The sequence below is a fragment of the Vigna unguiculata genome, chromosome 9 (genome assembly GCF_037176805.1).
Source record: "Vigna unguiculata cultivar grain cowpea cultivar isolate G323 ecotype 2 chromosome 9, ASM3717680v1, whole genome shotgun sequence".
NCBI classification, from domain to species: Eukaryota; Viridiplantae; Streptophyta; class Magnoliopsida; order Fabales; family Fabaceae; genus Vigna; species Vigna unguiculata.
The window spans coordinates 32,958,881-32,986,383 of record NC_140800.1 but is presented as its reverse complement, the minus strand read 5'-3'; the positions used below and the strand labels follow the sequence as shown (position 1 = coordinate 32,986,383).

The window sequence follows — 27,503 nt, the reverse complement described above, 5'->3', positions numbered from 1 at the left end:
TCACGATATTATCTACTGTCTTCTTTCAAGAATAAATTTCATTCTAGTGTATCTTGAGTTTGTGAATGATCCTACAAAATATAAGCTGTGTAATAACTCATCTCCTGCTGTACATTTCAAAGTTTCTTTCTAACGGAAACTGCTTATAGTTTATTTCTAAAATTGGTAATTAAACCCTAGACTTCTAAACATAAAATAAGCTTAGTTACTAAAATTATCACTTTAGTTCTTACAGAACAACTTCTAATGCTCTTTTAATTATTTTATAAAAACTACACTGTTACAGTACTTCTCAACTATTCGTATTAATTCAAAACTATTACAATGTACAGCAATTGGAGTCTACACAAAACAAAGCAAAATAAAAGCAAGCGTTTTTCGTTGTCATGGTTGCCTTAGGACTTTCTCTCTTGATATTTATTTCCTCATGAATGAACCTGCTTCTAATAAATGAATCAACTCAACCACATTCAACCAAGTTTTAGCTGAATTGAGTGAATAAATGGTATAGATTGGAAAGAGTGAGAGCACAATATCAGGGACAACACACATAGAACAATTGAGATCTCTGTCAGCCTAGTGTCGAACAAAGTGGGAAATTCTTAAACACATCATCTACCAATGAAATTAAGGAAAGTGAAAATTTCGGTTTATCATGTCTTACAACACTCGAATATTTAATTGTGATTGCAGACTAACCACATTTAACAGCAGAATTGTGAATTCAGTCCATTAACTGCTTAATTAAGCATTCATAGCAAAACACATCAACAAAAGCAAAATCTATATAGACCGAGAACTAAAATACTCCATAGGATAAATTTCAAACAAGATATTTTAACAACACAAAATTGTAAAATCCAAACTCAAGAAAGATAACAGAAAAGATTTCCAGACTAAATAGAAAATGTATGTTTTCATGATCTACTCTTCTACTACTATGGTTCCCTTCTCGCTTACGTAGATACCATCAAGGAACTTCCGAATATCCTTGTTCTTAACATGGCATTTCTGCACCAAAGTGAGATAATAACGATTAAAGCTTAAACAAACGCAAAATTGAAAAGGGTTTGAACAGGGTATGTGAGGTGTGCGGAAAAAGAAAATACCTGGTTAATCAGAGCACAAGACCGGGAAACAAGTTCGATATCGTTTCCATCCAAAACCAACTCATCCTTCACCTTTTCGGAACGAACAACTGACACGCCCTCGAGCATGTCAACTTTTCTCACCTAATCACGCACAAGTAACCAATCACTAAACCTAATCGCACATTTTTCCTAATAGCAAATAAAAGAGAAAATTAATTAATTAAAAATAAACAGGAAGAGTATTTGTGTACCTTCTTCTCGCCGAGGAAATTTCGGATTTCAATGGACTTATTGTCGTTGGCAATGCTGGCGTTGATGGGGAAGTGAGCGTACACGAACCTCATCTTGTAGCGGTAGCCCTTGGTGACGCCGGTGATGAGATTGTCGACGTGGCTGAGGGCGGTGCGAATGGCGGCGGAGGTTTTCCGAGAGCCAAACCATGCCTCGATCTTGAGCTTCTTCTTGCCGTTCTCGTCGGTGATCAGCTGAAAATCAAGGTTGAGATGTTTGAAGTCTCGCACTAGTTTTCCACGAGGGCCTTCAACCTCGATCACCTTCGCGTGAACCTTGATGCTCACGCCATCTGGGATGTTCATAGTCTCTGATGAGAGAATCGTCTTCATTGTTGCTGCAACTCTCCCTCTCTATGGCAGACAACGCACCTCCCTCACTGCACTTTCAAAACCCTAATGAACAATTATATTTATGTTTTGATTTTAGGCCCACATATCAACGGTTTTGACTTTAGGCCCACGTATCAAAGCCCGTTTCTCTTCTAAACTTCCTACGAACAAAACTATAGCAAATGCTTTCCGCACCCATAATTTCATCATACAATGCCTATTTTCTAAAATGTTGATTTTGCCCTTTTTTATTTTGTACTTACGTTCAACCTTCATGAACTTTCACTCTATCCTCCTTCCTGAGTTATTCTTTTGCTTTAAGAGCAGGTTTTTGTAAGTTTTGATTATAGATATTGTTTTATTTTTTATTTTAAAGTATTTGAGTAATATTAGAGATGTTTATGTTTATTTTAAAATTCTTTTAGATCGACCAATATAGAATAATAATTTAAAACTTAGTATAATAATGTAAACTTTAATTTAATTTTAGAATATATATATATATATATATATATATATATATATATATATTACGAAAGAACAAATGTAATATAATTTATAATTTATAGATTTATAACATATATCAACGTGAGGGAGAATCAATTCTCCATTCTTCATTCATTGACACAATGAGGGGGAATTGATTCTTTCAGTCCATGCATTTTAAAAGTTTCTTATTTTATTTTTGTTGTGTTTGTAGGTGGTGGTGCTTGTGGTGGTACTCGGTAGATGTTGTGGTAGTGTGTTTCCCTTTTCTTGTGAGGTCCTGTGGTTGTCATTGTTAGTGGTGTGCTGGTGAGGCTCTCGTTGGTGGTGGTTTTGTCCTTGATCTTCTGGTGGTGATCTTTGGTGTTATTGCAGACTATTATTGGAGGTGTTTCAATAGTGTGTTGGCTTGTGTGTGGATCTTGTTGGTTCGTGTTGGTTGTGATAATGGTGATATAATTTATGTTTTTAGTGCTTTTGTGTTTTTTTTTTATTTCATCTTGTATAATAATATAAAGTAATATAATAATATTTATATCCTTTAAGTTACCGTTTATTTAAATTTAACTAATTTTTTAAATTTAAATGTTTTTTAAAATTAAATAATTAAAAGACATTTACAGAATATAAAAATCATATATGAAATTGATAAAAGTCATCACAAAAAATTTAACACACTTTATTACGGCTTTTATGGAAGTTTTAACAAGTTGGTTATAGCGTACTTTTATTTGTTAATCCTTTTGTTTAATCCTAACTAGATAGAAATATATATGTGGACTTCCTTTTTCGAATTATATTAATAATTCACTCTTATAATTCTTTATATGTTCGGATAAGAACACATGAGAAGGACTAATGAAAAGGTATTCATATACTTATTCATCCTCTTTCTTCTTTTTGTTTAGTCCAATGAACCCCATTTTTATTCTTCTAAGATAATTTTTTGAAAGTGTTCAAACTAGATAGATTTTGCAATTGATAAAGAAACTGATATCTAATTCTAAGAAGTATCATTCTCTTAGGAGAATCTTCCAATTAATTGACCAATCCAAATTATATCAAATTCTATAATTATATATTCCAATTAGATTATTATATATTCATAAGAGGAGATAATTAGTCTATTCATAAAGGAGATGAGATCGTATGAAAAATATAACTGATTATTTCCTTTATTTAAGCTCTGGATAGTGCATGTGTTTTCACTAATATAATATAATAATAATAATAATAATAATTGTAATAATTATTATTGTTACTTAAAACAATTTATTTTTATTAATCTCATTTTATTTTAACACAATTTTATTTATCTTAAATAATAATTCACATTTCATTTTAACATGATTTATGCTAATTACATTTTTTTTTTACATTACATATATTATCAAGACTAAAATGGTAATTATAAGATTTTATTCATTAAAATATGTCTTTAGTTTATTAAACACATCATATTACTCATTAATTTTTATAAACTCTCATCTTAAATTCCTTTTTTTCTCTTTATTTCTCATTCTTTTTTTCTCTTAATTCAAACAATCTCACATTTATCTTCTTTTCCTTTCAAATCTCTTATCCGAAATTCATTTTCAAATCCAAATGTAAGAAGAATAGATAACACTAAGATATTTTTAATTTGAAATAAAAAATCGTAGGACACACTTAATTTTTTTGGATTATTACCTTATTTTCGTTTATATACAGGTTGGACAAAATAAATCTAATTGTACTGAACTATAAATTATATTAACTATATTATACTAAAAAAAACTAAACTATTTCTAACTGTACCATTTTCAAGTTTAGTTAAAGAAAATTGAACCCCTTATGTTTAAAGTTGATCAGTTAACTAGTTAACTATTTGAAAATGTTTTTTAAAAGTTAAGACAGTAAAACAATAAAATTGAGTATCACGAAATACGCAAAATGGTGCAGATATGTGACGTCTAATTACTTGAGCTTTGAGATAGCAGAAAAACTAAAAGATTAAAGTTTACTGTGAATCGTGTGTTGATTTGTATGTTTATTATTTACAAGATTTATGTGAAAAGAAAAATTTTACGTGAATAAGAAATTAAATACTTATATATATATATATATATATATATATATATATATATATATATATATAAAAAGTAAAGTAGTTCATAATTATCGGAATTTGGTTTCTGATATTTTCCTCAAAATGATGTTTCTAAATATATATAAATTTACGAAAACTGTTCTATACTAAAATCATTAGAAAAAAAATATAAAAAATAGAGAAAAAAAAGGAGTTATGAGTGTTATGAATTAATGATTGTCCATTGATTTGATACATTTACTCATATGATTCATTACTCTTTATGGTAGATATTTGTATTAACTAAGTTGATTTGTTTCCTTTATGGATTACATATTGTATCTATAAATAGGACTCTTCCTATCAATAATAAGACACAGATGAGTTGCTCCCTATTCTCTCATTCTCTATTTTCTCTTGTTTCTTCTCTTCTCTATTATCTGTCGTCATTCTCTATGTTATTCGCTTTATTTCATAACACGTTATCAGCACGATGCTCCAACCAATTGAGGACTAGTGGAAGTTTTTTCTCTATAACGACAATGTTATGCGTGTCTCAATCCAGGCTCTTTCTAATCCTTTCTCAAATTATAATTTTACCTTATATTCTTCCTCTTGTGATAAGAATTATTTAACTTTATCAATTTTCATCTTCATCTTATTATTTTCATTTTTATTATGACGGTGATTATTATTATTATTAATATTATTATGTTATATGCTAGTTCTAAACACGCGAAAAGTTGCAAAATTTGGATTTGTGACTCTTGATATTACAAGGAAGAATTCCTTATATTGGAATTTTAAATGTTGAAATACATTTATATGCAATTGATATTGGGATACCATTGAATAAAGAAATAAAGCATCTAAGCAATTAATTTGCTCATGCGACAAAAATATTGTGAAAAGAGATTTCACAAATATTATGGATTTATTTCATGCCTATGTATGGCTGGCTGGACAAAGCAATAAAGATTTTGATGAAAAATCATGAGATCCGCCTAATATGCTTCATTCCCAGAAGTGAATGCAGCAATAAATATTATGAATTTATTTCATTACTTCATGCCTTTGTATGGCTGAACAAAGCAATGAGCTTTTGATAGAAAATCAAGAAACCTGTCCAAATTGGTTCTGCTCCATTCCCAGAAGTGAGTGCCGCAACATTTGATTTATATTTTCATGATCGAGATCATGATATTGATTATGGACATGGTTATAAAGAAAATTTCAAAGACACATTTTGTCACCAGAAGTGACACAATAATGTGAAAAAGGGTAAAGAAAAATGTGAAAATGCTGACAAAAAGATGAAAGTATATATTATCATTATGGTGGTAAAGGCCATTTGAGTTGTACTTATTGTACAAAGCATCTTACAAATAATGAGAAAAACATAGAAACATATTTTACTTATGAAGATGGTGATTCTGATTATGGCCATATGGATGCTACTCATCTTAATATTGTTATTTTCTTTGCTAAAGCAAATGAAAGCATTGATCACCTAATTGATTATGAGAGTGTTGAAAAAAAATCTCATATTGATATTTACGTTTATATGAAAAACGAATGTTTTGCACTAGTACCAAAAGATATGCGTCTTATTGATAGTGCAACAACTTATACAATTCTCAAGAGTAATAAATTTTTCTCTTGTTTGATAATGTGAGACATCGATGTTAGTATTATTTATAGTACTACAAATATATTTGAAGACTCTAAAAGAGCTACTATACTTCTACCAAGAAGTTGAATAGAAACTTATTAAGTTTCAATGATATTTGTCTGAATGGATATTATATTGAGACAAACAATGAAAAAGATATGAAATATCTTTATATCTCTATGATTGAGTTGAAAAAGAAAGTGTATTGGAGAAATTATCAACATTCTCTTATAGTTTGTACTACAAGTTTATTAGTACAATTAAAATGCATGTCATGGTAAACCAGAAGTTTACAAATCAAAATGATTACCTTGTTTGACATGATCAGTTATTATGATGCGAAAAAAAGGGTTGAAAAACTCATGTGGACACGTTTGAAGCGTGGTAGACCTATTGGTTCCAAAGATAAAAACTCTTAGAATGAGAAAGGGAGCTAATATGCAAAATGACCTAATCGAAAAGGTTGAAATCCCAAAAAGATTCATTTGACATAATTAATGGTTCGGTTCCAGAAGAACCTCAGGTACCTAAAATGGTTGAAAATGATGAGATCTCAATAAATTATGTCATCAATCATATAATATGGAACCAAAATAAAGTTAACATTGACGAAACTTTTACTTATAACATAGCGATGAATGCTATGAATGACAATGAGGATCAATAAGCAATGATCATTGAAGATTGTCGGCAAAGAAAAGATTGGCCAAAATGAAAATATGCAAAGAAGCATAATTATATTTGTTTGCTAAACGAAAGGTTTTTGAACATATAGTTCGCACACCTGAAGTTATGAAACCCGTTGGGTACATATGAATTTTTGCGCAAAAATCAAATTAAGAATGATGAAATTGTTAGATACAAAGCACAATTGGTTGTTCAAGGTTGTTCACAAAACCTTGTATTGATTTGTGAAAAAACATATTCACTAGTATTGGATGTAACAACATTGCAATATTCGATTATCCTAGTTGCACAACAAGGTTTGCATTTACATCTAATGGATGATGTTATAACCTATTCGTACGATTCTTTTGAGAATCATATTTATATGAAAATCCCTGAAGGATTTTATTTGCCCAACAAGACAAATTCTTAAGAGGGTTATTCAATAAAATTGAACATGCTCTTTTATTGATTAAAGAAATCAAGACGTGTGTGGCATAACCGTCTTATTGAGTACTTATTAAAAGAAGGATATAAAAAATGATCCTATTTGGTCTTGTATTTATATGAAAAGATCCAAATAATGAATTTGCCATAATTATTGTTTATGTAGATGACATAAACGTCGTTGAAACTACTAATAAGCTCATAAGGCAATTGAAAGAATTTGAGATGAATAATCTTTGAAGGGCAAAGTCTTGTTTGAAATTAGAAATTGAGTATTTAAATAAAAGTATTTTTATACATCAAGAGGCTTATATGATTAAGGTGCTTAAAATGTTCTAAATGGACAAGTCATGTCCATTATGAACTCTAATAGTTGTGAGGTCGTTAGATGTTGATAAAGACTCTTCTTAGACCTCAAGAAAATGATGAAGATCTTCTTGGTCTAGAAGCACCATATCTTAGTGTCATAGAAACACTAATGTATCTTGCTTAACAAATTTACTCGATCTAATATTGCATTTGCTATAAATTTGTTAAGCAAGATATAGTTCTTCAATTACAAGAAGAAAATGGTTTGGAGTAAAACATATACTTCGTTACTTTAAGGGTACTACGAATATGAGCTTATTCCATCCAAATGATTCAGATTTAGACCAATGGGTTATGGATATGCATGTTATTTTACATATTCTTACAATGTCACAATGGTTGATCACAAACAAGATGTTTGTTCAAATGTGGTAGCACAATGGTTTCATTAAGGTATATGAAACAAACCATAGTAGCAACATCGTCTAATCATACAAAATTACGAGGAAAGTTGTGAATATGTTTGGTTAAGGTTTATAATTTAACATGTGCAAGAAACTTGTGACTATCCCCGAGAAAGATGGAATCAACAACCATATATGAAGACAATAGTATATTGTTCAATTGAAAGGATGATATAGATATCCAAAAATTCGTTCATCTGAAAATATGACAAGTCTATTTGTAAAGTTTTTGCCAAGAAAAACTTTTGAGCAAATGACTCACAAATTCGGACTCTGTCACCTTAATGATGTAAGTTTACATGAGGGGGAGAAATAGAATATGTGATAAACAATATTGTATTAAAGAATACAGAATGTTGTACTCTTTTTCCTTCACTAGGTTTTTTTTATCCCAAAGGGTTTTTCCTAGTAAGGTTTTAACGAGGCACATTCTTTATCAAAATGGACACTCAAGGGGGAGTGTTATGAATTAATGATTGTCCATTGATTTGATACATTTACTCATATGATTCATTACTCTTTATGGTAGATATTTGTATTAACTAAGTTGATTTGTTTCCTTTATGGATTACATATTGTATCTATAAATAGGACTCTTCCTATCAATAATAAGACACAGATGAGTTGCTCCCTATTCTCTCATTCTCTATTTTCTCTTGTTTCTTCTCTTCTCTATTATCTGTCGTCATTCTCTATGTTATTCGCTTTATTTCATAACAATGAGATCTTTTTTATAGAGACGTTTTTATGTAACTTTTTTTGAATATTCACAAATAAAAATAAATAATAGATAATAATTAAATTAAGTTTGTTTAGATAAAAAAATAGTTAAGTGATACAAGTCTTAATCTGAGTCTTAATCTTATAAATTACTTAATATGAAACATGTATTACATATAAATAAAATATAACATTAAATCAAACTAAAGTTGTTAAAACAAATTATTTAATGTGCAACATGTATTACATATAAACAAAATATAATATTAAATAGGTATAGGTAAAATAAATATTATTTGAACATTGTGAGAAATTCTAGAAACTCTCGCACAATATATTTATGGAATTGATCATTCATCTAATTGTAACTGAATAATTTATTTAAACAATTAAAAAATAATACACAATTAGTTTGGTTTAAAAATACTGTAGTTCAGTTAAAAAATAATGAAATTCAATTTAAAAATAATGCAGTTTGGTTCAAAAATAGTGTAGTTTGGAAAAAATTTCAATTCAGTTCATATTATAGTTCAGTTAAGTTTAGTGCAGTTCAGTTTTTTAAAATAAAAAATAGTTCAGTACATTTCCTCTGAACTACTGTTCAATTCAGTTCAGATGAATTATTCTTAAATTCAATGCAGTTTTTAACAGTGCAATACACTTTGATTCATTTTGACCAGTCCTGCTTTTTATACAAATAATTAGCATACGTTACATCTGAATTATGTGATCATTTATGTATCTAATTAATTGAATATTTATTATTTATTGACAAAAATTATAAATAGTGCAAAAAATAATTTGGATAAATTTTCCTATGAAAATGGCTAGTAAACTTCTAAGAAGCCGCTGTATAAAAGAAAATAGCAAAAACTAAAAAAAAACGTATAATTTATAATACTGAGTTGTTTCAATTAATTTGGATGTCCTTTTTCTATTAAAAGCATAATTTATAACACTTACATTTTATTTTGTCTTTTATTACATCACAGTTATTTAGTATATTGATAAATCATTTATGTTACACATAATAATGATACTTAAACCTAGTAAAAGTTATTTATTTTGTACTTAGTGATGAATCGGTCTAGCTAGAATTTTTAAAAGAAAATTTTAGTTATTTTTAAGTTGTCGATATTGGTAATTTTAATTACTCGGATAAAAGGAGAGTTAGGGTTTCATTCAAGAGAAACACCTTTTGATTTCTTTTTAGTACTGATAGTTTCTCTTACCGTCGGAGTTGGCAGATGTGTCGCCACTCGCAATTGGAAGTGTCACCTATTGACACCAATTTTTTGTTTGTTCTCATTGATGGGTTTGGAGTTGTCGGAGAGATTGCATTGAATGTGAAATGTCATATTCACCAAAATGAAAATTAAGTTGTTTTTGAAGGTGGAATCCGCAAACTGTGCACTTTGTTACCGTCTAAGGCCACCACCAACGAAACTGGTTGTTGTTAGAGTAGTAACTAGCGTGATCAATGTCTCATTTTCTTGTTCCGTGTAAACTCCCTTTTAACTAACACAATACCACATAATCAGTGACCACATTAAATTTCTTATACGATATTATTTTTTATTAATTATTTTATGAAATAAATGGTCACCTGCCACTATAATATCATCTCAGTATAACATTACCAACGACTACATTAAGATGTCGCTTTATATACAACATCAAGAACAAAAACTTAAAAAATAATTAAAAATTACTTTTAAAAATTTCACCAAGACGGACACATCACTGAATAAAAAATAAATAAATTTTATTGGATTAAAATATTATTATCTTTGATTATAATATTATTATTTATTCTCTTATAGACTTCGATTAGCATTGAGGATGTCCAAATTACTATTGATGATTAACAATTAACGCGAGTGCGTCCATGGTGTCTACAATTTTCAAAATCTAGACAAAACCTGCTAAAAAAGTTCATATATCTTCAAAACGCGTTTAATTATTATCATCATGGAAGGAAAACATTAATGAAAACAAACTCAACAACTTGGTTTAGCAAACAAAAGACGAAATCTAATCGAAATTCAAATTTATCCAAAAATAAATTTCCACACTCGGCAAAATTTACTATATGTTAGTGTAATTTCTCACATAAATTCAAAATTTACTATGTGATAGTAAGCCATATTTCTGAAGAACAAGTCGATTTTTTTTCCCTCTAGACATCGTATTAAACTTGAAGGTGGTCCCATAAACAAGAAATATTCTCATTCCAAAAAACACAAAATATTGTAAGGGAAATTCATCAATAGTGACAACAATGTAACGCTGCATTTCCAGAGAGAATATTACAAGGACCAAAGTGTCTAAAAATCTGAATTCTATGATGTTCTCCGACGAACTAAAACATTCCTTAGAAAACAAGAATAGCCATAAGCATCGTATAGACATAGTCGTACAATAATACGTAACTCTATCTGCTATGCGTACGTATACTACTGTTACTGTTACATCCTCTTTCAAAAAAGACCAAAGAAGACGGAGAAACCTAGTACGATGAGCCACACAATATGCACCAAAAGCAATGCCTGACCAGACAGAGGGACGGAACCGCCATTCCCCACTTCACAGAACCCCATTTTCGCAACCTGTGCGCCGGCGCACGCGGCTTCGCTGCACCCGCACCAGTACGTCACACCGTCCACGCCGCAAACCGGGTCCGTCCGAAAACACTTAACGGGGCACGACGACGGCGCCACCCCGCCGCATACTTTCTGCCCTTCGTCACCGGCGACCTGGGACGGCAGCCGGAGAACCGTCGAGTGGCCGTCATCGGCTGTCGCAGGCGGGAGAACGCAGAGGGCGAAGACGGCGATGAAGACGGCGGAGAAGTGGAAGGTTTTGAAGATTCCGGGCATGATCTGGGAGAGGCGAGCTTATAAAGCTCGCCTGAGGAATCGGAGAACAGAAAATTGAAATGGGTTTGAACTGAATCTTAGTTACGATGGAGAAAAAGTTGGATCGAGTTTTTAATATAGGTTAAGAAAATTGAGGGGTGAGAGTGGTGGTTGAACTACACGAATTACTCTGCACCTTTCTTTCACTATTTATTTCATCTCAATCTTCGTCATTGATTTTGCTGTTTCTCTATCTGTTCTATGCAACTTCAGGTGCTAACATCAAAGTCTTTTTAATGATAAATAAATGTGTGCAAGAATAAAAACACAGTCTCCGCGTCAAAATAATTAAAATAAAACATTAACTTAATTACAATTAATTTTTTCCTAAGATATATAACGTATTAAAACACGTAAGCATGCTCAGCAAAAACATATATTAAAAATAAGAAAAATCGTAGTTTAACAGTTTTTTTTTTTTCTAACAAACTTTTGACAATTACCAATTTAAGTAAAAGGTATTATTTTATTAGTTTATTTGGATTAATAAACAGAAAGATAATTTATTTTAATTTCATTTATAGAAACTTTATCAATTATGTCAAAAATATGTTTGTCAGAATATAATTTTCCTAAAAATAATTTAATATACAAACCATAAATATCATTTATATAGTAGGTGTTTTTATTCTAAATAATTAGCTGATATGTTTTTAATCTGTAATACACTCTCACATTTAAACTTATTCAATTTAAAATCATTCCAAAACTAAACACATGTCACTTTGATAATTTTCCTAATCATGATTTTCTTTTTCATACACTAGCATCATGCATGTATCTATGTATTTTTTAAATATACATGATATTATATTAATAGGTGGTGTGATAATGTAATGTTATTAAGTTAATATATAAAATAAAATTATTTATTAAAAATAAAGTAAAATATATCAAAAAAATAAAAGAATAACTGTTGATAAGTAGAAAAAAAAAGAAGAAACATAAATAGACCATTTTATAAAAAAGTTTGTAAAAGTAACGTCTAGTTTTAAAAAATTTAATAAATAATTATATTTTAAAAAATAAAATTGATATTTTGAAATATGTACACCGTATATATTGTTATAGATGAAGATTTAAATTAAGAGAAGGCACATTTCTAGACCAAGCAAGAAAAATAACGAAAACTATCCTAAAATTTATATATTGTATATCTCTTCTTTAAACAAAATTGAATCATCCGATGCAAATTATAATAGAGTGTTGATATTAAAAAAATTACTTTATTTTTATAGAACACCTCCCTTTTTCTTTTTCCCTTTTTTTCATTACACATTTTATTTCCTACAAACGAATTACTTTTCTTTTTCTGTTAACTCTCGTGTATATGAGCATACTTCATGTCTACGTACAAATATTTGTTTTTCAAATCACGAGAATTATATATGGAGCAAATGTAGGCTTATACTATTTACACTCCCCAATTTTACTACCTATATCACCCTTCTTATTTTTCTATTTAATTAACTAAATATATTTTTAGTTCTAAAACTTCACGTAAAACTGAAATTTTTACTGTCAGAAACTTATATTGTGGTTTCAAATTTAAAAATAAATGGACGTAGTTATTTTAACTAAATTATATTAATATTCTTTTATGTATTAAACGCGTGTTAATATTTTAAATTGTTTATACAATTTGACACGCTAATGATTTAATGTTAGATGAGAAATATGATTAATACATTTAAAAAATTTAATGTAATTAAATTAAATGAACTATCTCTATTTATTTTTAAGATTTGAAGACTTAAATATATTAAAATTTCATATAACAATAAATTTTAATTTCACATCAAAATTTATAACTAAAAATATATTTAACCCTATTAAAATATATGTTTGTCCTAATTTTATTTTTTTTCTTTCAAGGTTCCAACCTCACACAATACTTTTTGTTTTGCTCGGAGTCATAACACGGATCAAGTTTGTTTCTCTGCGATTAAATTAATATATTTCCAAAATAATTTTTTGACAAATGTTTTGTCTAAAAAGTTTACAGACTTACTAAATAAAGTAATTTTTTTTAATGAAAATTACAAAAATAAAGTGATATCGTTTAAGATTCTTTTTATAGAAAATATTGTTTGTAAAAATATTGTAAAAATATTTTACAATATTTTTTTAATCAAACAAAAATATTGTAAAAATATCATTTCTCAATATATTTTCACTCTCCAAATGGAATGTTTTTATTTTTCTTTCTCGATCTTCGATTAAATTAATATATTTCGAAAATTATTTTTTAACAAATATTTTATTGACAAAATTGATGAATAATTTTTAATTTTTTTAATGGAATAATTTTTATTTTTTTAATGGAAGTTAAAAAATAAAGTAATAAAATTTTAATTTTTTTTTATAAAAAATATTGTTTTTCAAAGTTTATCAAACAAAACATGTGTAAAAATATCATTTCCCAATATATTTTCGCTCTCCAAATGGAATGTTTTTATTTTTCTTTCTTGAGAATCTTTGGTTGAAAGTGTCTTTTCAGAAAACAATTTCACAAACAATACCTTTTATGTTTCTTACACCCAAAACAAGTATTTTACAAAAGGCCATTGGTTTTTCATTTTTTTTTCTCTCTTTAAAATCTCTGGTTAAAAAACTCTTTTCGAAAAATAATCACATAAAAACAAATTATATTTCTTACTCTCAAAATTTATTTCCGTGCTCCTGAGAGTATGAAGAAAATAAATATGTATCCTAGAAAGTACATTTGGAAAGGTAAAATAAGAATCAGTTTTTTTCATACTACTCTCTTTATAATTGAATATAGATTTTGTATTTATTTTCTAAAAATCCCAAGAAAAATACTCGTGGAGACATGGTTTTAATTTTGGTGTTTTAGAAAATATTTTTGGAATGATTAAGTTTTGAAATCGGAGATTATTGAGGAACGTAAATGGTTAAAAGCCCTCTAAATAGGTATTGGAAGGCGAAAAGTGCTCCTAAAATGGAGAGGGTGAAAGGTATAAATGAGAGGGTTTGGGCAACGTTATAGTCACCTCAGCATTCTTTGCGTAGTGGTGTTTGTTCCTTGGATCACAAACACTCCTCCTTCATTCATTTTTATTTACTTAAATTTATAATGGGAGGTTGTGTGAGCGGTCCCAGGAACAGGAGAGAGGAAGTCGCAATTCAGACTCCCATCACACCAAAGAATGCTGAGGGCATCACCCTTGTTGTTCCTCAGGACAATATTCAACATGAAGAAGTTCAGGTAAAGGAGGACAAAGTAGAGGAAGAGAAGCTAGAACAACCAAAACAAATAGAGCAACCAAAAGAAGCTGAGCCAACAGAAATAGAGCAGCCAAAAGAAGCTGAACCAACAGAAACAGAACAACCAAAAGAAGCTCAGCCATTAGAAACAGAGCAGCCAAAAGAAGCTCAGCCATTAGAAACAGAGCAGTCAAAAGAAGCTCAGCCATTAGAAATAGAGCAGCCAAAAGAAGCTCAACCATTAGAAACAGAGCAACCAAAAGAAGTTGAGCCAACGGAAACAGAATCACCAAAAGAAGCTGAGCAACCACAAGAACCAAAAGAAGCTGAGCAACCAAAGGAGGTTGAACAACCAAAAGAACAACCAAAAGAAGCTGAACAACCAAAAGAAGCCGAACAAGCAAAAGAAACAGAGAAAAACCTTCTCGCCCTCTGATCACATTCATTTTTAACATCTCTTCGAAATCCTTTACCCCCATTATGTCTATTCATTATACCTTCCACTTGTTATTGGAACAACATTTCACTAATAAAAAGTAACCTATTATTGGGAAAAAATTGTTTCACATCACCTTTATTTCTAAGTCCATTTGATATTAAGTTTTAATAATAAAATATTATACTAACATAATAAAAAAAAATATTACAATAAAATAAAAATTTTTTAAAATGTAAATGGGAAGTAAGAGAAATTTTGTACCGTGTAATGTCCTATACAATTAAGTAAAAAGAAAATAATAAATATGTAATTGAAAAACATATGTCTACTTACATAATAGACATTTTCTTGCTATGATTTAGTATAAAAATTAACCATATGAAGAAATATACTCTTTTACTTGGAAACAATTTTTTTTTTCTGAAATATTACCTTTTTTTCAAGAAAATAATTCTTATTGTAACAGTTGAAAATTCCTTTAAATTCAGCTCTCCAGTTTTCTGGTTTTTATTTGCTCTTTTCGAAAAAAGAAAGAAAAAATAAAAAATAAAAAATTGAAATTGAAATTAGATTTTAATCCTTTTGAGAAAGAGAACAAATTAAAACTAATTTAAGAGTGAATAAATTTTGACGATGTGAAATACTTTTCTTAATATATTTAACCATAATTTTTTTAAGTTTGTATAAAAATTTAATAAAAAATAGAAGAAAAATATAATCTTTCCTAAAATTATTATTGTTATTTATATTATTGATCATATAAAGTTTTTAAAATTAATTTGTAAAATACAGTAAAAATATATATTCATAATTGTAGCAAAATTATTAAAATATTAAATGAAAAATGTAGACATTTATAAATATTCTTTATTGCAAAATAATTACAAAATTTCATTTTAAATTTTTAATTTAAACCTAGAGTTACAATGAATCATTTTTAACTTCTATCGCCAAATTGATAATATAAAAACATATCTATTAATCAACACTTTCAAATAATTTTACCTTCTCAGTTTACTATTTAAACATTTTTTTCATTAAATTTTTTTATTATCATCTCACGCATAACAATAATTTTTTTTTAAGTTAATAAACATTTATCTCACATTTTTTATACCACCCAAAATAATATTTACTTTATTTAAAGTATTATATTTATTTTTAATTCAACATTTTAAAATAAATTTATATGTTTAATATAACTATTTTGTATTTTATTTTTAAACAAATCAATAATAACACATTTAATTATAAACTATATTACAAAACTAACATTTATTCATGTTTAAACATTTTTAATTTGTTATTCCTCTTAACAATAAAAATTAATCTCTATATTTTAATAAATTACTTTTAGTTACTTTTTTTTTTCTAATTTTAATTTTTAAAAACTATTCTCATAACTAATTAAGAGGTTATTCGAGAAAATAGTAAATAGTGATTTCACATAATTGAGTGATCAAGATAGTTTGGAAAGCAAAAATTTGCTCATAAATTGGGTTTCATTATCTGATATTAGTCATCTTAGTGTTCCAAACATTCACAATATGTTGTTTCAGATGAAGTTTCGAACTTTAGACGTTGAGATGATGGTCACAGACTCGACTTCTATCCACTTTATGAAATATTCAATGGCCACTATTAGAAATTTTAACTATCGGGTAGCTCAGAAAAAAGGTCCTAGTATGTTTGTGCCAAAACGACCAAAGGGCATTTATGGAGTGCAAGACCTTGGGTGGTGCTTGATGCTAGTCCATGTGCTTTTGGCACTAGGGGCACCTCTTGGCAATCCTTTCGCAGCGTTAGCCAATAGTACCTGGCGTAGATGACCTTTAAACTTAGAACTCGTCCTTCAATGTGACTCACGCATACCTTCATGGAATTCTGTCGTTATCTGATATGCTTCTTCTTCTTTTACGTAGGCTAACAATGGTCTACAAAACCTGAAATGAAATATATGCCCATCTATTAATGTGTACTTAGCAGCATTCTTCTTGATTTGCTGAGCCTCTTGGAGGTCTGAGGGGAGTCGTCCCTCTAATAGGAACTTCACAAGGGAACTCATCCATGAGGCGAGCTGGGGTATGAGTTCAGCAAATGATTGCTCAGACTGGATAGCAAAGGCGTTTTCCTCTCGTAGTTCTCCTACCGTCACTCTTGGGGCGACTACAATTTCTTGTATGACCGCTGATGTTTCAAGAGTAGATTCGCTTAACAGTTCTGATCTTTGGGGATGTGGACGAGTTTGAAGAGGGTGAAAGCGGTCGCTAGTGTTCGTACAAAGTCCAAGTATCGAGCTAGGAGGGGTCCTTTGCTTGGAAATCTCTTGATACTTGTGCCGCAACCAAGAGCAAGTTACTTTTAGCGATCAGAGTCTTTACGCCCAACTCCCTTGCCAACAACATCCCTATTATTAGGGTCTCATACACCACTTGATTGTTACTATCCTTGAAGGAGAAACATAGGGATTGCTTGATCAATACATCGACAGACCCCTCTAGTATGACCTCGACTCCACTCCCTTAAATATTGGTCGCCCGTCAATGGAGAGGACCCACCCTTCTTGTTCCCCTTCAACGTCATGGAGTGGTGGGGTGACCTCTGCCAAGAAATCAGCTAAAACTTAAGCCTTGACTAATCCCCATTGTTCATAGTGAATGTCGTATTCTAATAATTCAATGACCCACTTAACTAGGTGCCTTGACATCTCTGGCCTCTAGAGGACCTGCTTGAAAGGTTGGTCGCCATGAATACTACTATGTACGCTTGAAAGTAGTATTTGAGCTTTTTGGTGATACCACGACGATGACAACCTTCTCTAGTTTTTTATAACAGGCCTCGACCCCGTGTATGGTCTTGGTTTGGAATGTCAACGGGGCGTGTTAGGGTACGTGTAATAGCTCCCTCGTACCCTACCCGGTGGATAAATATCTACCCCGTACCCGTATCCTTATCCGTGCAAGGTATTTGTTATGCATGTACCTGTATATTTTTTTAATATCCACAGTACCCGTGGGTATTTACAAAAAGAAATTTTAATATTTAATAACATTTTAACCATAAATTCAAATAAAAATACAATGCATGACATTCATAAATTTGAAAAAAAAATGCAATTAACCCATTTAAATAGTATTGAATAATAGTTTACAAAGAAATGAAAAGTTTTTAAGACCAATTGATAAAAAATAACTCATTCAAAATCAATGTGTTAGTATTTTGATCATGTTTTTTCATTTTTTTTAATTCAAATTATAGTATAGTAGGTACGAGTATCCATGGGTATGGATACTATGATACTTGTACTTGCCTCATTAACTTGTGGGTATAAAATATACCTGTACCTCGTTACCTGCGGGTATCCATTTTCTATCCATTATAGATTTTATCTGCGGATATGAATTTTTTTAACATCTGAACCCATCAAATCTCCAAATTCTACCACACTCCAAGCTAGCATAGTCGTTGTGAATGCCATTGGAAAATGGAATTTCACATTGTCACCAACATCATAATATCCACCCACCATGTTTATCTGATGCCATCCAATTTATAGAATAAAACATACGTATTTCTCAATTACCAAAACCACGTTTAACTACCATAATATTCATGTAATGAATATTTTTGTTCAGATATAATTCATTTATACAAAAATAAAAGAAATTGGTTATTTGTAAGAGTCGCAATGTGGGCTGGCTCAACCCATTTAGTTATTAATATGTTTATTACTTAAATTTTTATTAGTTACGAATGTAAAAATATAAAGTAGATATGTTTTTAAAAAGAAAAAGTGAAATAGTTGCATGAATATTCGAGCCATCAAAAAGTGTTGAATCTTTGCACCATTCCATGCGTTGGGAAGGATTACATACTGGGAAGCAATCCACTGAACATGTCATACATGGTTGGATATGGAGCAAAATACCTTGAAAAAATACATCATCGTGCGTCGTCATTGGCATCAATGGATGAGTACCCTCCTCACATTGGTTGCAAAGAAGGATCATTTTATTTTGAAAGCCAAAATCCAAATCCTAATTTGCTCTCAGGAGCTGTTGTGGGAGGACCTTATCTGAACGATTCATACGCAGATTCTCGAGCAGATTTTGCACACTCTGAACCTACAACATACATCAATGCACCCCTTGTGGGCGTTTTGGCCTACTTCAATTCACATTCATCATAAACTTTTCAGACTCTCATTCTCCAACCAAACTCTTTCCTAATTTCTTTCTAACTTCTATTAATAATAATTGCTATTTGTCTTAATTTCAATATTCCTTCCCCGTTTTCTTTTCATGTTTTCTAGAGACACCCAACAAAATTTCAATAGCCGTCAAACATGTTTATTCTTGAGTTAACTTAAAAAAACCAACACGTCCCATGCACCCACCACCACAATTCAAAACCAACACGCATAACACCAGCTTCAACACTTCACCATCATCACAATTTATATTCTCAATATGTTTTTGGTTATTCAACTCAAATTGGATCTTATAATATGAAATATAAAATGAAAGCTTACTATAATACCATAATATATCATAGTAATTTGCTATAAATTTAATCTATCATTGGAGGAATCAACTTCAGTAATATAATTTTACAAACTATGCGATCACATCATAAATATTTTCCAAAAAAATCAAGGTATTTTTTTTATCAAAATGGAGTAATTTGCTCATGAAATTATAATGCAACATTAAAAAAAATTGTTGTCAACTTAAAACAATTTGAGTACATTTAATTTGAAGTTGCATCGATAATTTATTTGATTCTATGTATACAAAAAATATAACTCCTATTTAAATCTAAGAAAAATATAAAAATAAAGTCAAAATGATAACATGATCTAATAAATAAAAGAAAGGAAAGTAGAGGGGAGGTCGATCCTTTCTGCTAATAATTTAAAGAAATAAAATTGATTTGGTTGGGGTTAGAAGAAAGGGTGGTAGAGATCGTGTTTTCGATTCCCCCAGTGTCAAAAACTTGGCTCGTAATACCAATTCAAGCAAAACGTCTGACAACACCACTTGGCAAACTTGCATTTTGAAACTATGGAAGATAAATGGAATCTCCAGTGCTATATTGATCAACAATGGCTTCACCTATGTTATCTCCACCTTGTTGTATTGATTGAGAACCATGATCCACGTTCATACCAAAGTTATAATTCTGGGAGACAAAAGCTGGATTTCCAAAAGTTATCGTGGAAAATGGCTGAATGTTCTATTGGATACATTTGATTATGATGCATATCATTTATCTGAAGCATAATGGGATTGTAAACTAGCGATGTATCATTATCTAGAGTTCCTAGTTGAGAATTCTGGATACTGACAATGTTAGTAAAGGTTGCAAAAGGATGATGATCATTTTCCAAAGCTTGCTCTGCATGAAATTTGTCGACAAGTTGCTCTTCTGAAAAATTCTCGGTAATGGCAATGTTACCAAATCTTGCTAAAGGATTATCATGTGCCAAAGCTTCCTCTTCCATGTTACCTGTAAAACCAGGATGAAAATTTGTCATTGGAGTGGCAAAACAAGGTTGGAAGTGAACTTTTTCAACTGCACACACCCTTGGTTATGTGTTCCATGACATGTCATTCTGTTGCGGTTGTTATTGCTCTATTTGTGTCCCTAAAACCAATGACATGTCATGTTGTTTCATTCTGTTGCGATTGTTATTGCTCTGTCCCTAAAACCAATGACATGTCATGTTGTTGCGTTTGTGGTTGCTGATGCGCTATTTGTCTCCATGAAACCAATGACATGTCATTTTGTTGTGGTTGTTGTTGCTCTATTTGTCTCACTGAAACAACACACATGTCATTTTGTTGTTGTTGTTGTTGCTCTATTTGTGTCCCTAAAACCAATGATATGTCATACTGTTTCGGTTGTTTTTGCTCTATTTGTCTCCATGAAACCAATGGCATGTCATCTTGTTGTGGTTGTTGTTGCTTTATTTGTGTTTGTGAAACGAGAAACATATCATTCTGTTGCGGTTGTTGTTGTATTTGTCTCGCTGAGTCGAATGACATGTCATTATGTTACTGTTGCTCTTTTTGTTGTTGCTATCTTAAAGAGTTTCTATATTTCTGGCCATAAAAAACAGTTCACATTCAGCCACAATGAGTAACAACAGAATAATGATGAAATATAGAAAGAAAATAAAATGTAGATAGAAACTAACCTGCAAATGACTAGCAACATGTCCTCTTTCCAAACCAGGGACATTCATGGCTACAAGAATTTTCTTTGGCACAACATCTAAAACAAATAAAGTAAAAAAAAAGTGAAACTGTGAATACCAACAAAGAGATGCAGGTATTGATGAATAGAGAAAAACAACACATCATACTTTCAATTCCACTTTTTTGGATAGCGGTGAGAAATGCACCATGTAGTTTTTCATGTCATACAACACGGCGAGGCTTCTTGGTTGGGGGTGGATTACGTGATTCATCAACATGATTCTACCAGACTCCAAGGTAGCATAGTCGTTGTGAATGCCATTGGAAAATGGAATTTCACATTGTCACCAACATCATAATATCCACCCACCATGTTTATCTGATGCCATCCAATTTATAAAATAAAACATACGTATTTCTCAATTTCCAAAACCACGTTTAACTACCATAATATTCATGTAATAAATACTTTTGTTCAGATATAATTCATTTATACAAAAATAAAAGAAATTGGTTATTTGTAAGGGTGACAATGTGGGCTGGCTCAACCCATTTAGTCCCTGCTCCACACTTGGCCCGCAAAATATGAGTTAGGCGTTAAAAATACAGGTTGATAAGTTTGATCCGTACCACATAAGGTTTGGTCCACGAGCTCGTGGACTGAACTTTTTTTTTTAAAAAAAAATCTTCAATATTCAAAAAATTGGAAAAATTTAACAAGTCCACGAAATTAAGCAAAGACTTTAGGGTGTAGAATGATAGATTGATAATTCAACATTATCATCATATTCATATACGTACTTTGACATACACGATGTATTCTTCAAATTTTAGCACATTCAAAAAAACATAACATTTGTTTTTCCCATTCATACACAAATTTGGAACATTCATGCATCAGTCCAAAAGGAAAGTAATCATTATACATAAATGCAAATTTTTGTTTTTTACGCGAAATGCGAGTTAGTCCGTGTGAGTACGGGTTATGCATGACAGACTTTTACAAGCCAACAAACTCTATATCTTGGCCCGTCCTGTGTTTTTGTGCAAAACTGCAGACCGACCAATCGAGCCAAAACCTATATTGTCACTCATAATCATTTGGTTTATTCAGTAGCATAAATTTATTCTCAATTTATGTATATTTTTATAAATAGTCTATAACATTAACCATATTCTTATACCTCTTACAAAATAGTTTAATATTTTAAACTATTAATATATATTTAGTTATTGATATGTTTATTACTTAAATTTTTATTAGTTACAAATGTAAAAATATAAAGTAGATATGTTTTTAAAAAGAAAAAGTGAAATAGTTACATGAATATTCGAGCCATCAAAAAGTGTTGAATATTTGCACCATTTCATGCATTGGGAAGGATTACATATTGGGAAGCAATCCATTGAATATGTCATACATGGTTGGATATGGAGCAAAATACCCTGAAAAAATACATCATCGTGCGTCGTCATTGGCATCAGTGGATGAGTACCCTCCTCACTTTGGTTGTAAAGAAGGATAATTTCATTTTGAAAGCCAAAATCCAAATCCTAATTTGCTTTCAGGAGCTGTTGTGGGAGGACCTTATCTGAACGATTCATACGCAAATTCTCGAGCAGATTTTGCATACTCTGAACCTACAACATACATCAATGCACCCCTTATGGGTGTTTTGGCCTACTTCAATTCACATTCATCCTAAACTTTTCGGACTCTCATTCTCCAACCAAACTCTTTCCTAATTTCTTTCTAACTTCTATTAATAATAATTGTTATTTGTCTTAATTTCAATATTCCTTCCCCGTTTTCTTTTCATGTTTACTAGAGACACCCAACAAAATTTATACAGCCGTCAAACATGTTTATTCTTGAGTTAAGTTAGAAAAACCAACACGTCCCATGCACCCACCACCACAATCAAAACCAACACGCATAACACTAGCTTCAACACCTCACCATCATCACAATTTATATTCTCAATATGTTTTTAGTTATTCAACTCAAATTGGATCTTATAGTATGAAAATATAAAATGAAAGCTTACTATAATACCATAATATAGCATAGTAATTTGCTATAAATTTAATCTATCATTGGAGGAATCTAACTTCAATAATATAATTTTACAAACTATGCGATCACATCATAAATATTTTCCACAAAAATCAAGGTATTTTTTTTATCAAAATGGAGTAATTTGCTCATGAAATTATAATGCAACATTTAAAAAAAATTGTTGTCAACTTAAAACAATTTGAGTACATTTAAAGGTTGCAAGTTAGTAAAGGTTGCAAAAGGATGGTGATCATTTTCTAAAGCTTGCTCTGCATGAAATTTGTCGGCAAGTTGCTCTTCTGAAAAATTCTCGGTAATGGCAATGTTACCAAATCTTGCTAAAGGATTATCAAGTGCCAAAGCTTCCTCTTCCATGTTACCTGTAAAACCAGGATGAAAATTTGTCATTGGAGTGGCAAAACAAGGTTAGAAGTGAACTTTTTCAACTGCACACATCCTTGGTTCTGTGTTCCATGACATATCATTTTGTTACGGTTGTTATTGCTCTATTTGTGTCCCTAAAACCAATGACATGTCATGTTGTTGCGGTTGTGGTTGCTGATGCGTTATTTGTCTCCATGAAACCAATGACATGTCATTTTGTTGTGGTTGTTGTTGCTCTATTTGTCTCACTGAAACAACACACATGTCATTTTGTTGTTGTTGTTGTTGCTCTATTTGTGTCCCTAAAACCAATGATATGTCATACTGTTTCGGTTGTTTTTGCTCTATTTGTCTCCATGAAACCAATGGCATGTCATTTTGTTGTGGTTGTTGTTGCTTTATTTGTGTTCGTGAAACGAGAGACATGTCATTCTATTGCGGTTGTTGTTGTATTTGTCTCGCTGAGTCGAATGACATGTCATTATGTTACTGTTGCTCTTTTTGTTGTTGCTATCTTAAAGAGTTTCTATATTTCTAGCCATAAAAAACAGTTCACATTCAGCCACAATGAGTAGCAACAGAATAATGATGAAATATAGAAAGAAAATAAAATGTAGATAGAAACTAACCTGCAAATGACTAGCAACATGTCCTCTTTCCAAACCAGGGACATTCATGGCTACAAGAATTTTCTTTGGCACAACATCTAAAACAAATAAAGTAAAAAAAGTGAAACTGTGAATACCAACAAAGAGATGCAAGTATTGATGAATAGAGAAAAACAACACATCATACTTTCAATTCCAATTTTTTGGATAGCGCTGAGAAATGCACCATGCAGTTTTTCATCCCATACAACACGACGAGGCTTCTTGGTTGGGGGTGGATTACATGATTAATCAACATCATGGCCTTCTTCGAAATTGCTATTGCTCCTATGAAGCACTGATGAAGCCAGTTCAGAATTATCACTTATTCCTCTTATCAAGCAACCAATATCCTTTTGCAACGTATCTTCAGTTGTGCAATTCCACAAACGCTTCAGTTGAAACACATTAAGAGGTTTAATCCAATAATCATGAGCTCCAAGTTTGAGCGCCCTTACTCTAGAAGCCCCACTATCATTCGAAGACATCACTGCAAATAATTCTTAATCAGTAAAACAAGTAAGAAACTCGAAAACTTGAGTGAAATATATAGGACTAGTTGCTTACATATCAGAGGAACATTAATTTGTACTGTTTTGAGAAAATTTAGAAATCCATAGCCATCCATGATCGGCATATCAACCTCTATGAGTATACAATCAATACACACTTTCTTTCCTTTAATGCATTCATAACAGTTAGAGATTCAGAGGATGCCAAAATTGCACACAACGTTAAAAGTAGCGTCAACATGAGAAAAGAATAAACCTCTCTCTTAAGAAATAATTATGAATAAAATATGTATATCTAACCTTGAACACCATCCTGGTTGCATGTTTTCATGATGAATTCAAGAACGCTTAAGTTAGTGTCGATGGCAAGAATAGTGAGAGTTGATGGGAGTTGAGGAAGTGTGTCCTGAATGTGAATTGCAAAAGAAGAAACATTGGTCATGGCTTTGCAGTGTCACCTTAGAATGCAGAGGAAAAAAGCAAGTGAAAGAAAGAGATATATAAAGTAAGGTTTGATAACTGGTAATTTATAACACTGAAAGTCAAATTCTAGTCAAATTGACGACACTTATGGAAACAACAGAACCATCATCTTTTAACTTGTAAAACAGATTCCTCGTTTTTTCTAGGGTTAAATATGTTTTTGGTCCTTCAAGTTTCAGCGAAATTTGGAATTAGTCCCTCATCAAAACTTTTGACCAATTTAGTCCTTCATCTTTCAAAATGCGTGAATTTAGTCCTTTTAACCAAATTTTGTTAAGTTTATCTGACGTTCCAAGCGCATTTCATGATAGTATATAAATTATTTACACTGTTTGACACATTTTTTTTTCAATGTTAACTTAAATACTATTATGAAATGTGCTTGAAACGTCAGATAAACTTAACAAAATTTGGTTAAAAGGACTAAATTCACGCATTTTGAAAGATGAAGGACTAAATTGGTATAAAGTTTTGATGAGGGACTAATTCCAAAATTCACTGAAACTTGAGGAACCAAAAACATATTTAACCCTTTTATCTATTTATATCTATATCTATATAAATAAGAATTACAGCTAAGAGTACATTTTCAATAATAATAATAATAATAATAATAATATTTAGCTCAACTAATAATATGTTTAATAAATGACGATCAACTTATTGTATAAGTGATATGATTAATTAGAGATGAATGTGGATATATATTTATCTTTTTAAACAAAAATAACTCCGGTCAAAAAATTATATATATGGGAAATTTGAAAAATATATTAAAAAATAAATTTTCATTCATTTTTAAATAAATTTCTGTAAAACTAGAGAAAGTTATAAAATTATAGTAAAAAATAAAATAAAACTGAACTGTTTTACAAGAAACGATAGGTAGATTTTGTAAAAAGATTCAATTTAGAAAAAAAAAACAAATTAATTAGTTTATTAGTTGGTTTCTAAACTAAGAGAATTACTAGATGTAAGGTTATCTTTTACATCAACTGTCTAGTTACAACAGTTATTATTTACATCTACGTAAGTATTGTAGTATTGTTAATTGTTAAGATTTTCTATTTTTAGCGTATCGAATTCTTTTAGATTTAGTTCCTGTTAATAAAATAATGTTAAATTTTAACAGGTGGATTTTTAAGTAAATATTAACAAAAATTTCCTATTATTAATTTATTATATTAACTTTAATGTAATCTATTACATTCGTATATTTATTTATCTTTTTTTAATATTAAACTAGTCTGTAACCCGCACGGTCTTTTTTTTTTATAGAATAATAATTATATTATTATTACATTTATTTAAATAAATTTAATAATATATATAACTACTAAAAATATTATTAATTATAAATTATAAATTCTTAAAAAATTACAAATTTAGCCAGTAAAACTATTTAGTACAATAACATTTTTTTAATTAAAAAAACATTTACAACAATAACTACATTATCAATAATAATAATAATAATATTTATGCTAAAAATATTAATATCAATGTTAATATTAATTGTTAATATTAATCGTTAATATTAATGTTAACAACAATAATTTATAATTATATATAAAAAAAATCATATTTTTTGTGTTTTTTTTACAAATTTATCCACTTATTTATTATGTTTTAAATTTACACAATTATTCATGTAAAAATTTATTTTTTAGTTTTATCATTTTACTAATTTTATTAATTAATTTTTAAATTAAAATAAAAATTTCGGTTTTGAGATAAATTAAAAAAAGTAAGATGTGTATTTGATAATAATAATAATATTTTGTAATAATAAAAATAATAATAATAATAATAAAAAATAAAGATGAAAAATAATTAAAATATAATCTTTAATAAATAAAAATAAAATGAGTATTTAGTCACTGTTACTAAAAAAAATACAATATAATATAACATAACATAACATAACATAATATAATATAATATAATATCTCATGTAACATTCCATTTAAATAATAATATAATACAGGATAATATAAAGAGCTAAGTTGGGGAGTATAAGGTCACTCTTTACAGTTATCCAAGGTACTTAAAAGAAAATACTAAAGCTCACTACAATGCCTACAACC

General features: G+C 29.9%; 3 protein-coding genes and 1 pseudogene across 3 annotated transcripts; 1 reads left to right on the top strand and 3 right to left on the bottom strand.

Annotated features, from left to right (window-relative positions):
* Positions 1-767: 767 nt before the first annotated feature.
* Positions 768-1,778, bottom strand: LOC114196030 (large ribosomal subunit protein uL6). Its single transcript, XM_028086523.2, has 3 exons — positions 1,343-1,778; positions 1,110-1,232; positions 768-1,011 (listed from the first exon to the last, which is right to left on the bottom strand). The coding sequence occupies exons 1-3, from the start codon at positions 1,712-1,714 to the stop codon at positions 925-927; spliced, it is 582 nt and encodes a 193-aa protein (XP_027942324.1). The 5' UTR covers positions 1,715-1,778; the 3' UTR covers positions 768-924.
* Positions 1,779-10,816: 9,038 nt separating this feature from the next.
* Positions 10,817-11,680, bottom strand: LOC114164558 (uncharacterized). Its single transcript, XM_028049275.2, has one exon. The coding sequence runs from the start codon at positions 11,423-11,425 to the stop codon at positions 11,027-11,029; it is 399 nt and encodes a 132-aa protein (XP_027905076.1). The 5' UTR covers positions 11,426-11,680; the 3' UTR covers positions 10,817-11,026.
* Positions 11,681-14,467: 2,787 nt separating this feature from the next.
* Positions 14,468-15,269, top strand: LOC114163643 (uncharacterized). The gene has a single exon (XM_028047943.2). It carries the CDS (start codon positions 14,562-14,564, stop codon positions 15,126-15,128), a length of 567 nt encoding a protein of 188 aa, XP_027903744.2. The 5' UTR covers positions 14,468-14,561; the 3' UTR covers positions 15,129-15,269.
* Positions 15,270-20,144: 4,875 nt separating this feature from the next.
* On the bottom strand, positions 20,145-24,663 carry LOC146883917 (uncharacterized; annotated as a pseudogene).
* Positions 24,664-27,503: the final 2,840 nt, after the last annotated feature.